This window comes from Trypanosoma equiperdum (assembly GCF_001457755.1).
Source record: "Trypanosoma equiperdum strain OVI genome assembly, contig: ctg_510, whole genome shotgun sequence".
NCBI lineage: Eukaryota > Euglenozoa > Kinetoplastea > Trypanosomatida > Trypanosomatidae > Trypanosoma > Trypanosoma equiperdum.
The window spans coordinates 368-13,113 of record NW_027124433.1 but is presented as its reverse complement, the minus strand read 5'-3'; the positions used below and the strand labels follow the sequence as shown (position 1 = coordinate 13,113).

The window sequence follows — 12,746 nt, the reverse complement described above, 5'->3', positions numbered from 1 at the left end:
GCAGAAAACGTTTGGAAAAGAGGTGAAGCGCAATGTTGCGCAGTTTGCCCGCGCTCCGTTCACTCGCGTCGGTCGGCTACCCATGCCCTTCAACCGCCGTCGTGGCCCCGTCTCTTGCGCCGCCGATCGTTTTCCCTTAGCTGCAATTCATCAAAGTGGCGCTCCGCCACCTCATCGGCCGAGGGCCCCACATCATCCTCTTTGAAAGCCAGAGTTGCTGGGGGAGCCACGCCATCACTCTCACCATCTCCCCGTTCCCTCAGCTCCCGCTCCTTCCGCCTCGTTCGCGCTATGTTCAACTTTTTCTTCAGTCTTTCTGCCTCATGCTCCGCTTCTTCCACGCTGTCAAAAAGCCCCGTACGGTTAAGCAAGCGGTGTAGACGGACGTTGCATTCGTAATCGAGCGCCTTCTTTTGGGTCTGCCACATATGGCGCCGCTCTTCCACATCAACGCCTGTAAAGGCGAGTCGATACTCATGAACTTCGGCAGTGCACGTCGCCCCATGTTTGCCGTGACTCGGCGGGTAGTCCTGAATGCGAAAGAGCGCGCGCATGGGCGCCGTGTGGTTCACCAGAATGCTTTTGCACAAGCTCGTTATGCTTATGCCCAACCAGGTGGGTGCTACATGTGGTGGGAGAAAGCCAGCAAAACTTGTGACAAACTGCGCGGAGAGGGTAATGACTGTAAAAACACCCCACGCTCCAGTCACATATCCCTTTCCTCGCCGAATCCAGGCGTCCAATCCGTCACTGAAGCCCATGCGTCGCTGCAAGTGGTCCCGTATGCTGATGAGTGTGAGGGTGGCAGCGAAACAAAGAGTGGGGTCAACCACTGTGCCCATTAGTCGGAATGACAGAGGAGATGTAACGGAAACGACGGCGAGGTGGTCACTGAGTTGTTGCGCGGGAGAACAGAAACTGTACCACGTCATCAAAACTGCGACAGCATGGGGAAGGACAAGGCGAACGTTATCAACATGATGGCTACGAAATATGCGATTACGATCATTTTTTAGTTTCTGCGCCGCAACCTTCTTCTCCCAAAAAATAGCACGCGGGTGATCAACGATGGTTTTGTACTGCTCGTGTGCCTCCTGCAACTCGGGAAGCGCACACGCCGCGCGGGCAACGCAGCGGTCACCGTATATGCTGGCTGCGAGAGAAATGAATCGAAACACGACACCGCCAACCAATAACACACCGAACACATCGTGTATACTCAAGGCGTTCGCCGCGAAGAGAGCTAAGTTAGCCAGAATAGTAGACGTTGTTCCTATGCGACGCCTCACAGTGCAGCGAAACATTTGTAATCCACTATTCGACGCGCCCCGTGAGTTGTCCACTTATGGCTGCAACGGAACGTTCTCCCCGTACCCGTTACTTTCTCTCGACCGTGCCGAGAACACCCTACACCACCGAGAATTGTTTTGATTGACGGTAGAAAGCGAGTCAAAAGATAAGAGGACGGAGGTTTATAATGACATACGGGCGCGGCAAAACACACTACCGGTGCACAATTCCCCTTACCAACAATAGAGATGGGAGTTCATATAACGAACTGTACGCAGTGGCGAAGCAATACCTGGAATCTCGAGACCAATGAATGTGAGAACATTTGTCTATACACAAACCGACACATTAATGGGCGCGTGGAAAGGGAAAGTTGAACACAAAACAAATGGATATATGGGGGAGTAGGTGATTTGACACATTTTCGTGGGAGGAGAAAGAACTTGGGTAGAATGGGAAAAAATACAAATGGAAATCAGTGTACGAATCGATCAAGTTTCACTGTTTTCAATCGCAGGGTCCCTGCGTCCAAAGGTGTCCTAAGCTTAAAATTCATCACATCAAACTGTTAGCTGCAGCAAAAAGCATCGTATATGCTGAGGTAGACAGCCGTTCAAAGGGGGGAAAAAGGAGCGAAGGTCATTCTGGAGCAACGTCGCCGACATTAGGACCATGCATCAGATCCCATAATTTCTCACACACTGTTGTGAGGTGTCGGAAATGGAGGTTCAAGAAAGTTTCAAATGTAAAATAACTAGGGGAACTGCCGTAAAGAAACTAGATAGGATTGAAAAAGAGCACCATTGTTGTTGCATATTGCAAAGCACTGCAAAGCGGAGAGGGCGCCAGTTCAATAAATCATTTGGCGGTGAACACAAGTAGGCGGAAGTATAGAGGGCCTTACGGTAAAGGGGGGGGTGAAACTTCACAAGCCCGCGGTAAGAGTGGGCAAAAAGCCATACCGCCGTGCCCCATGATAGTGTATTTGTACCGTCTCCGAAGAAAAAAGAGAAAAAAAACGTATTTTCCTGTTGGAAACAGAACCGACAAGATTCGTGCTGGTGTGAGTTCCTCCCTGCCGTACAACCCACCGTGTCCTTTTCCATCAGGGAAGAAATGAGAGAACCCGATGTTTTGTTTCCGTTAAATGCGGTTAAGTAAACAACGGTTGAGACCTTCGTGTAGAAGCCGCTCCCTCTGCTTCATATTGTCCCGCCATCGACAGCGCTCGTTAGCCGATACACTACTGCCAACACTACCGCACTCGCTCGCCGCCTCAACGAGCTCTTTTCCAAAAGGGTCGCTCAAACCGCTTGGCGTCGCGTTTCCCGGTCCAGAAGTAAGCAGCTCATCCAGCACAACTCGAGTGTCGGACGTCGGCAACGTGTCTATGCCACACGTGCCCATGCTGCGCCTCGTCATGTCTTTCGCGTAAAAGAATCGCATGGCTTCATCATCGCTTTCACTACCCTCCAGTGAGCAACAATTCCTCTCAACGCTCAGCTCCTGCGACAGGTTTTTCATCTCGTTGCTTAGCAACTCCAATGGTTCTGACAACAGCTTCCGCACATCCTCCAACTCCTTTGCGATCATTTGCCGAGCTTCAGCATTAATCGTTCTTTTCTCCTCTGCTACCTCATCACTGGTTGGATCCCTCAGCCCCGCCGCCTTCGCTAGGGTGTCTGCACCGTGCAATATTTTTCGCGCCTCATCAGCAAAACTCTGGCGCTTGCGTGACCAATGGCAAATCGCTGCAACACGCCTCTGCTCAACAGCGTTCAGTTCCTTGTCTATGAGCAACACGTCGCGCCTGAGTTCCTGCAGCCCCTTCAACTTCTGTTCTCGCTGCTGCTTCAGGTGCTCCAGCGCCCTGCCAAGGGCCAGCATGTGCTCTGCCCTTGGTTGCTCATATTCATCCCGTAAACGTTGAAGGAGGGTGTTTGCATTACGAAGAAGCGCGGAGGGAAAGTATTGCGTTGCCAGAGAAAGCGGAATGCGACTGTGCCCGGTGTGTGGTCCAACCAAGAGGGACAAGGCACTACAAGAGGTGTGGCAGTTTGTGCAATAAAAATCCTCAACTTCACCGGGGAATAACGGGCACGGGAAATAGCGTAGTGCCGCCATCAACGCCGCCTTTAAAGAGAGTATCTAGGTGCGCGTGTATATGTGCGCGTGGGTTTATAGGCTTAAATCTATCTTTTTTCTATGATTCCAACAGCCAGCGCCGTTGTTCCTCTCGAATCTAACGAATGTAAGGCCTCGAAAGTTAAGTAGGAGAGAAAAATTAAACAACAGCTATAATAAGGGCAGTGAAGTAAATTAAAGTGAGGTGTCAACCTAAGTGGACGTTGCGTTGGCACGTGGGTAACGGATACAAAGGGTTGCATGCACGCTCAGCTACAGCGCAAACGCTATAAGCGCCAGGTTACTGCGGTCAGTTGTTAACACCTCTCTTTCTCTTGCACTCTTTCAGGTTTTAGACGACAGTCTTCACCGAAGCAGCTAAGTAAAAAACTATCGAGTCCGCTCTCGCTTACGCCCCCCACTTTTCCTCCCTAAATCGGCACCATCAACAACCACATCACGCGAGGCGGTGGAAGCACCTGTCCCCCATTTTCCACTACGATGCACCCAACTAATGCGTGTTACTCGGACGGGCATACCCAAATCGCTCGGTCCCTCCCCAACGACTTCTGTTGACGTCGACCATTTGTATGACCCCCGCATCCGCAATAGCGCTTCCTCCATTGTTTCGTTTCCCTCTGGTCCCACCGCACTGTTGGCAGGTGGTGGCAACTTCGCATTCTCCTGCTGGAGGAGATTCAAGAAATCCCCTTCCACATCATCCACTCGTTGCTCACAAAAGTTTATCACTTCACAACGAGGGTTCGCTGCTAGTATTTCCGACAACGTATATAACAACTGTGGCCAGCTTTTCGGGTTTCCGTAGAGGGCGTCACAGAGTACAACAAGGTCTACATGATCGAGCAACCGCTGCATTTCGACGAATGCGGGAGAGGGTAAGAGGTACGGTGAGCGCCCTCTCTCGTTTTGTGCGCTCGGCACGTCTGCATTTGAAGAATGTTGCCGCGCATTATTAATTTTGACCCGCTTAGCATTATGCTTTTGCTTCACCAGAGGCGGCGGACCCCACCTCCAGGTCATTGCAACACAACTTCCCTTTCCATTGCTTCGTGAGAGAATTCTCTCCTTATTTAACTCAATATTCTTTTCCATGAGTGGCACAAGTTCCTTCATGTCAGTGATTACCACGCGCGCACCCGCCATCGCGAGCCCAATACCCAAACAGCCGACCCCCGCCCCGAGCTCCACCACATGACACGCCTTGTCGTGGTTCTGGAGGACGTGTTTCTGCAGGTGGCCCATCGCAACTGAGTTGCTGTTCCACAACACGGCACCGAGTTGGTCTTCTGCATCTTCCAGGAGGTGCTGCAATTCGGGTTGGACTTTCCCGCCTTGTCCCACCTTGTGGTGCAGTTTCTGAGACTCCGCGGTGTTGTCGCTGCTCTCACCGTCGTCCTGCCCTTCTGGCACGGCCCAATGTATAGTGGCTATATTGCCAAACGGCCCTTCCACCTCTTTCACGACCCATTGGAGCATCAACTGTGAGAAGCCTTAACGGCCTACGTAGGATAAGTACAGAGAGAGATGAGGCCAAAGGAAATACCCTTCGAACAAACTATACCCGAACATGAAGCAGCCTTTCTTCACACGAGGAGTGTTTAGTGGTGCCGGCTGCGGGACTCGCTGACGGACTGAGGGCCTCAAAAGAAAGGACCAGTGAGTCTCTCTCAACATGCTGTTAGCAATTAAACAACTCTTCTTTAGGCAAACCTAACTAACGAGACGGCGGATGGGTCTTAATCTACTCAGTCCACCGAACGCAACAACCAAAGGCAATGCAGCCCATTTACACTTACATGTACCACTTCCCGCACACGAGCTTACTGCACCTGCCTTACATTAGCTGACCTGTTTGTTGCGGAACTCTTCCTGCAGGGTGCGCTCCTTCTGCTCCACTGCCTCCAACTGGCTAGCGACACACTCAAGCCGCCTCTTCATTTCCCTTTGTTCTGCCCTGCGCACCTCAGTGTAAAAGATGAGCTTTCTCTGTGCTTCCCGCAGCCGTTCACTCCAAAAAAGGCAAATGCTCTGGACCAACCGATGTATGCCGCAGCCGTAACCCTTGGCACCGTACTTCGCTGCAGTGCCGGACGCAGTGGGGCAAACATACGTATAACCGGAGCGGGGCGAGAAGCAAACACTTATTATACGTTCAGGGCATTTTACCCCCGGCTTTCCTGACCCCACCGACTCCGAACACTCCGAGACGAGCGCTTCGACCTGCCCCCTTTGCTGGTGCAACTGATTGTCAAGTTGGATGATGGCTTCACTCGCTTTCACGGATCTCCATAGATCAGGGTCAGACTCCTCTTGGCATTCTGCAACTTTAGAGACCTGCTCATCCAGCACACCTCCACCCCTTCGCAACCCCAGGGAGGCAGCACCAACGCCCTTCCTTTGTTGCGTGATCGCTCCAGGACCATTCACACACCCTTTTCGAGCAGCACTCCCATGCAGCAGCAGTTGTGTTGTTATACCGAGCTGATTCGCAATGAGGGCGTACACAAGTTGCCTTGTGGTTCCATCGCCCAAATCATCATTCACCACCTCGTTCACACCTTGGCACTGCTCATAACTGTCGCCACGGCTCCTTTTGCTGTGAAGAAACATGTGGCGTCCTACGGCCGCGACGCGCCGTTTTGCTTCACCAAGAAGGGTGCGACCACTCGGTGAGGTGAAGTCCAAAAGAACTGGCGTGTCGCCGACTGATCCCACTGAGGGGCGCGACGAGGACCTCCCAAAGTCTTCACTAGCAGGAGCCGATGGTACCTCCTTGAGCCCCTCCTCTGCTTCATGGTTGCCAGGAAATGGGTCTGGAAGGTCACCGAACAAAGTATCGATGTTTGTTTCTGTTCCAGCGACGAGCTTGCGCGATTCATCAACCACACGTGGCAAGGAGGCAAAAAGATCGTCAAGATCCACACGCTCGTGACCAACGGAAGACGGGTCAGCATCACTTCTAGGTTCACCAACACTGCAGCCGCTGCCGGTGCTCTTAGACACCCACTCGAGTGAAGCCACAACCTTATTATTTTCCAACTGTGGTGTGAGGGAAGCTGCACCGGCGCTTGCAACACGCAACAAGTTCAAGTTTAAACCGGTAGACGACGCACCTTTCGGCGGCGGTAGGCCTGCATCTGAGTCAACGGTGCTGCGAAGCTCCTTGACAAGAACGCGCTGTTTCGGCTGTATCCCAGCAGCCCTTTTGTCTGTGCCAAGATCGATTGGCTGAAATTTTCCTTTTGTCGAGGCAATTGACTCTTCACCTTCACCGCCTTCCCCGATGTCCTCCGTAATGCTGTCCACAAGATATGCCTCACTCGGTCCGGAACGATCCTCCATCATGGCTCGTTCCATCCGCTTCTTCGCCCTGGCCGACAACGTGCCGGATTCGATAGCCTCGCGGTTACTTTGGAGTTTAGCCAGGAAGCTTGTGTGCTCCAGCTGTTTCCTGCGCTCTTTGCGCAGCCCCTTTTTCCCATCTTGATTGGCCAATCGGCTCATGGCAAACTCGACCATCTCCTTCTCAGACGCTTCCATGTTTACAGCGTCTGGACGAGCGGTGCGCGTCTCGATACCCCTGTGGACCCCGCGCTGCCGCTTGCGCTCCTCAAGAAACTCTCCTAAGGTAAGGGAAGCACTGTTTCTGGACTCGCTGGACTCCTGCTGCCGCCTATACTCTAGTGCGTCAAGCAGGGAGTGATATTGCTCCTCGCACAACCACGCCGGCCTGTTCATACCACAACGACGTGACACTTCTTGAGATATCAGACTCCATTGGTTTGGAAAGAGCGACTGCAGTTGGACAAGGTTCTCCTCTTCCTCCGCCGTCCACGCTTCGTTAATGTTTAGCCGAGGGTCGAGAAAATTTTCCCAGCGCTCCCGGCACTGGGTTGCAGTTTTTTTTACCAGCGTTGAGGCCACGCGTTCCCAGTTCTGCAGTCCATACACCGTAAGAGACGCACGGAGTACCTGATCTTCACTGTTTGTCCACGCACCTCCCTTGAAGTGTAGGCGCGTCATTTCCTCCAAGCCAATCCTCCACGGTACAACCCCCTGCTTCTTCCCGTCGTAGGACCGCCACCATCAATGCCACAACCGCATGACGAAGAGAGAGGGAGATGCAAAGGGGAAGAGGAAAGAAGGAAGAAAAAGAAGTGTGATATGGGAAGATTGGTCTCATGCATAATGGATAAGGGGAAAAAAACTCTCAACAGAGGCATCGCAGTAGTTTTTGAAGGACGTAAGTGGTACGATAATTAACTTAACACCACAGCATCTCGTCGGGGGAAAAAAGTAACGGCACAAGGTAGACGGTGGCCATTTGGGAACATGAATATGTACCGAAATACTGACACGTTCACCCTCCGTTTCCTGGGAGCTGTTTGCCACCCATTATTACTCTCATCTCTTCCCATACCCCTCCCTCACAACACACACACACACACACACCGTCGAGACCTACATCAGGAAGCACCTACACTACCGGCACCCCAACCTCGTTCGTTATTTTGCGCAGACTCGCGACAGCCTCAACACATGCCGATAATTCAGGTGGAACTTGTAGCGAGGGGTCGTGGACAAGACGCAACATGCGATGAACATCTTCCTCACGGAGAACCATATCATTCCCATCATTCACACCACCCTCACCGTGGGACTTCGCAGCACGTAGCCTCCGCAACTCTTTACTCCACTCACGCATAATGCGTCCATAAAAGTAGTAAATAGCCTCAGACTGGCAGAGGCCTAGACGGAGACAGAGATCAAATATTTCGTAGTCAATGGGGGGAATCTCTGGGGCACGCGGTGATGTGTTTGGGATGCGAGCGAGGGCACTGGCGCTAATAAGTTGGTTGCACTCTTGCTGGGCACGTTGAAGTGCCGGAGCATCGTGCTTGCCAAATACACTTGGTGCAAGACGGGTTGGTCTCCCCTCAGCCTCATCTGCCAGCATTGGGGACCGCGGGCGGGTGGACGCGAGCGTGCCCACTTTAACTGGAAGAGGAGGTTTAATAATGGGCGGTGGAGCAACAAAAGGGGCGCTTCCATTTGTACAAACACAGCCCTCTTCTCCCCACACAGCCTCAGTGCCCTTTTGCTGTAGCGCGTCGCTTCCGTCAGTCGCATCGCCTTTTGGATGCGGGGATATACCACTGAGGCATTTGATATGGCGACGTACATGCCCCTCCAGTGGTACGACGTAATTTGTGTACAAACGTGCCTTTTCACGCAAATCCTCCTTGAGTTCATCGGAAAGTGTCAACGAAATGGTAACCTCAACGTCACACTCGCCTGTACCGGTTGGATTGCCGTCGGCGGCGCACCCCGTGTTAGAGGCCCAAACCACCCCACCATGGGTGCAACGACATTCCCTTAGGGCGCTTCTTATACTATCTCGCAACAGGTTCCGCCTTGTCTCCAACACATAACGAACGTTCTCGTTTCCCCTCCCCACGCCCTCGGGTGTCGCTGTATATCTCCTGCTGTCCTCGATACCTTTGTTTCTTTCTCTACTGCTACCGCAGCCAACCTGTTGGTCTCTTTGCTCACAGTCGGGAAATGGGTCAAGGTAGGAGTGGGACTGAACTGCAAACGTGACCGTGGGAGATTCCAACTCACCATCAGGGAAGAAGCGGGAAATATCGTAGCCCTCTAACGAAAGCTGCAGTCGTCTCTGTCGCAGCTCGCTGAAGGATGGTGTGTCCGCCGCAGGTGGCTCCACAGGGGCGATAAAGGCGATGTCGATAGGCTGGCGAATAGCCCCGCTCCAAAAGCACAGCCCCTGTGCCGCGGACTCAGGACTCATGACGAACAGCATGCCCGGGATAATGGAAGCGCCAAGAGTTGAGCACTGTGGACCGCTCACAAAATCAGCAGCCGTACCGGTGGTTGGGTCAGTTACCACTCCAAGTGAGTCTTCCACTTCTTTCCACCCCTTAGTCGCAACCGCGCTCCCACCGTCGACGGCCCCCCCACTGCCGCCAAGTCCGTGTCGCACACCGACCTCCCCAAGCACGCTTCCACCATTTCCCGGAGGCTCGAGCACACTCATGGAGAGCCCGCGTTGCACTTCCCAGGGAAGCACCGCTGACCACAGCAACAATCGAACGCGCTTCGTGTAGCTAAGCGACGCGGCCTCTCCTGGTCGACGACAGACTTCCCCACTCATTTTGGGGTCACCTTGAGTGTAAACACGTGACATCGATTTAACTGAGGGGTGCACCGTGATGCATAGCTCCGCGGGGAAGGCTGGTTTCGCTTGAAGTGACTGGCATTCCGTGTAGTCCAGCCAGTCCTTCAGCACCCGCCGTAACGCTGTGCCGTCCCTCGAAACAGGAAACGTGACATGACTTCTGGCAATATCAAACACAGATTTCATTCTGCCAGTCTGGTAGCCGGTGTTTAATCAACGTCTCTTCTCCCTTGGAAAACCGCATTGCTGTCACTGGAACTCGTGGACTTGCCAGCTAGAAACAAATAAGAGAATGCAGAAGACGAAAAAGAGCAAAGGCGAGAAAAGAACGAAAGGAAGGGGAAACCACGAGAAACAACCTGCGCCAGACCGACAGCTTGTGCATAAGGTTGTGGATGCCTTTCTTTATTTGATTTTGACATACCTCACCCGGCCGCTCCGGCAAAAGCCACGTCCGACACCGAGATGATTCGGAATACTCCGAGGTTTCCAACTTTAAACTCTCTATACCATGATCGCTATATCTGTCCTTCGTTCAACAATCCTATTACTTTCTCGTTCATGTTTTCCTCCCTGTCTACCCCTGATCTTTTTTTTTAAAGGAACAATTTCCCGCATATGATTGTGTTGTATATATATATATATATATATATATATATATGTAAAGCTACATTGAATAAGTTCTCCTTAGCTGAACATTAAATGAAGGTGGTCGCTATTTTCCTTGTTTTTCTTCTTTTCCCCAGCCTTCCGGTGCAAAGTGTCACTAACCGGTGGTAGCTGTGGTCCAGCACCGTAACGAACGACCACAGAATACAGGAAAAAACAGGGGGATAAATCGCAACGTACGGGCACACATCCTCCGTAAGCCGAATTTCACCACCCACGCATCAACAAATGGTACACAACCCAAAACCGCAGTAGAAAAGTTGAAACATAAAAAGGTTGGAAAGCGCTAATTATAGGGCAGGTAAGAAGGGAAGAAAGAAAATCCACGACCCTCATCTAGAGGATTTTTCTTCGTCTCCATATGTTCTTTTTCCCTTTCCCTTCGTTTTACCTTACTAACTGCTGGGTGACAACAGGCGGATTCACCACCCTCCAATCCAGTGCGTGTTGCCAGAGGGGTAGGATATCGTTTCAGGAAAATTTATAGCACACCAACCGCATATTTACGTAATCACAGAAAATGGAAAGAGAAAACTTACGCTTCCTAATAACCACTAACGCCACAACGTATTGCAAGTACGGGGAAAAACAAACAAAGTACCAAGTTTTTTTTTTTAACCGCATATCCGACGATCGTGCTGAAACGGCGACCACAAAGTGAATAGGTTTATGCACGTTTAAAGTTTGGCAACACCGTGACTTCCACTCTCACGCAGACCAGCGCCCGTCATGCGCACGAAACGCGTCCTCCGCTGCATCTCCTCGATCGACTTGGCACCGCTGTATGACATACCGGAGCGCAAACCACCTACCAGCTGTCGAACGATTGGCCCAACGGGCCCTTTGCACGCCACACTCCCCTCCACACCCTCAGGGACCAAAGATGAGAAGACATCTTCATCCTGAGTTCGTTCCCGCTCGGCCTTGCTTAGGTTGGCACCGAATCCCGCCATCCCCCGAATGATCTTGACCTTCTGCCCATCCTTAACGAGCACACGACCCGGAGCTTCGTCCGTTCCAGCGAGCATATTTCCCAACATCACAGTGTCAGCACCAGCACCAATCGCCTTGCTGATATCCCCGGACGTCCGCAGTCCACCATCGGCAATACAAGGTACACCCCTGCGACGTGCCACCCGCGTGCATGCCAACACAGCGCTTAGTTGAGGCACACCGGCGCCAGCAACGAGGCGGGTAATGCAAATACTCCCAGGACCGACACCAATTTTCAGCCCATCGGCACCAGCATCAATTAACGCCTCCGCAGCCTCGGCTGACGCGATGTTCCCGGCGATAATATCCACACTAGCGGTGCGCGGGTCCCCCTTAAGGCGCTTTACCATATTGATACACAGATCGCTGTGTCCGTGTGCAATATCGACCACAAGAACATCGGCACCAGCCTCCACGAGTCTGATGGCGCGGTTCATGTCGTCTTTCTTCACACCCACGGCAGCCCCGACAAGGAGGCGACCACGGGAGTCAAGCGACGCCTGTTTGTTCTTTCTCAACTTCACAACATCAGAGAGAGTCACAAGGTACAGCAACTGACCGTTTTGCCCAACGATAGGAACGTTTGCCGTGCGCCCCTTCCGCATCAAGTGCGTTACCTCCTCCAGCGATATGGATGTATTCGTCGAAACCACCATTTTGTCTACGGGCGTCATTAGTGATTCCACTGTCGTGCTCTCGTCAGCGAGTTTAAGATCGTGTCTGGTGATTATGCCCAACAGTTTGCGCTCATTCTTGCAGTTCACAACCAATAGGCAACCCACGCCACCCACGCGCCCCTTCCAGTTCAACCCCTCCCATGCCTCACGAGCCGTTTCGTGAGGCAAAATTATGCGGGGGCTCTCAATAAGGAAGGACTGTGCGCGCTTCACCTCCCGCAGCATCGCGCACTGCTCCTCAATGCTGCAAAAGCGATGTAAAATACCAATACCCCCCTCACGAGCCATGGCGACCGCCATCCGCTGTTCACACACCGTGTCCATGTTACTGGCAACGATAGGAATGCTGAGTTTTACATTACGCGAGAGTCGAGTGGTGGTATTCACCTCCTTGCGGGAGGTCACCCGGCTGTGCTGCGGGATTATGAGGACATCATCGTACGTGAGACCTGTGGGAATGGATGCCGATTCATTGAAGGACATTTAAGCGATATGCAGTTAACGTATGTATATATACGTATTAATAGACCGATCTTCGACAAAGTTTGCGATAAATCCTTTTTTAAAAAACTTAAACAAGGGGGAAAATACAAATTGAATAAAAAGGGAAAGTTTCGAAAGTGCTACACACGGGATATGCGCTCAAGTAGTATAGTGCAGACAAGTGAGGGCATTGTGTGCGTAGCAAAATGACGCAGAAGGGCGAATAAGAGAAAAACACCTACAGCAGTTTGTGGTGTTGCTCCGCGCTAGGAAAACAAGAGAGAAAAAAGCGA

General features: G+C 52.1%; 5 protein-coding genes and 1 pseudogene across 6 annotated transcripts; all 6 read right to left on the bottom strand.

Moving 5' to 3' along the window:
• Positions 1-89: 89 nt before the first annotated feature.
• On the bottom strand, positions 90-1,304 carry TEOVI_000214400 (uncharacterized protein; the record flags this gene model as incomplete). Its single annotated transcript, XM_067225255.1, has 1 exon — positions 90-1,304. The coding sequence occupies one exon, from the start codon at positions 1,302-1,304 to the stop codon at positions 90-92; it is 1,215 nt and encodes a 404-aa protein (XP_067081356.1).
• A 1,129-nt stretch (positions 1,305-2,433) lies between these two features.
• On the bottom strand, positions 2,434-3,414 carry TEOVI_000214300:pseudogene (annotated as a pseudogene). The gene has a single exon. A coding segment is annotated over exon 1 (981 nt).
• A 390-nt stretch (positions 3,415-3,804) lies between these two features.
• TEOVI_000214200 (Putative methyltransferase, putative) lies at positions 3,805-4,911 on the bottom strand (the record flags this gene model as incomplete). Its single annotated transcript, XM_067225254.1, has 1 exon — positions 3,805-4,911. The coding sequence occupies one exon, from the start codon at positions 4,909-4,911 to the stop codon at positions 3,805-3,807; it is 1,107 nt and encodes a 368-aa protein (XP_067081355.1).
• A 363-nt stretch (positions 4,912-5,274) lies between these two features.
• Positions 5,275-7,458, bottom strand: TEOVI_000214100 (cell division control protein, putative; the record flags this gene model as incomplete). The annotated part of the gene is made up of 1 exon (XM_067225253.1): positions 5,275-7,458. One exon carries the CDS (start codon positions 7,456-7,458, stop codon positions 5,275-5,277), a length of 2,184 nt encoding a protein of 727 aa, XP_067081354.1.
• A 454-nt stretch (positions 7,459-7,912) lies between these two features.
• TEOVI_000214000 (uncharacterized protein) lies at positions 7,913-9,817 on the bottom strand (the record flags this gene model as incomplete). The annotated part of the gene is made up of 1 exon (XM_067225252.1): positions 7,913-9,817. The coding sequence occupies one exon, from the start codon at positions 9,815-9,817 to the stop codon at positions 7,913-7,915; it is 1,905 nt and encodes a 634-aa protein (XP_067081353.1).
• Positions 9,818-10,977: 1,160 nt separating this feature from the next.
• Positions 10,978-12,453, bottom strand: TEOVI_000213900 (guanosine monophosphate reductase, putative; the record flags this gene model as incomplete). The annotated part of the gene is made up of 1 exon (XM_067225251.1): positions 10,978-12,453. The coding sequence occupies one exon, from the start codon at positions 12,451-12,453 to the stop codon at positions 10,978-10,980; it is 1,476 nt and encodes a 491-aa protein (XP_067081352.1).
• Positions 12,454-12,746: the final 293 nt, after the last annotated feature.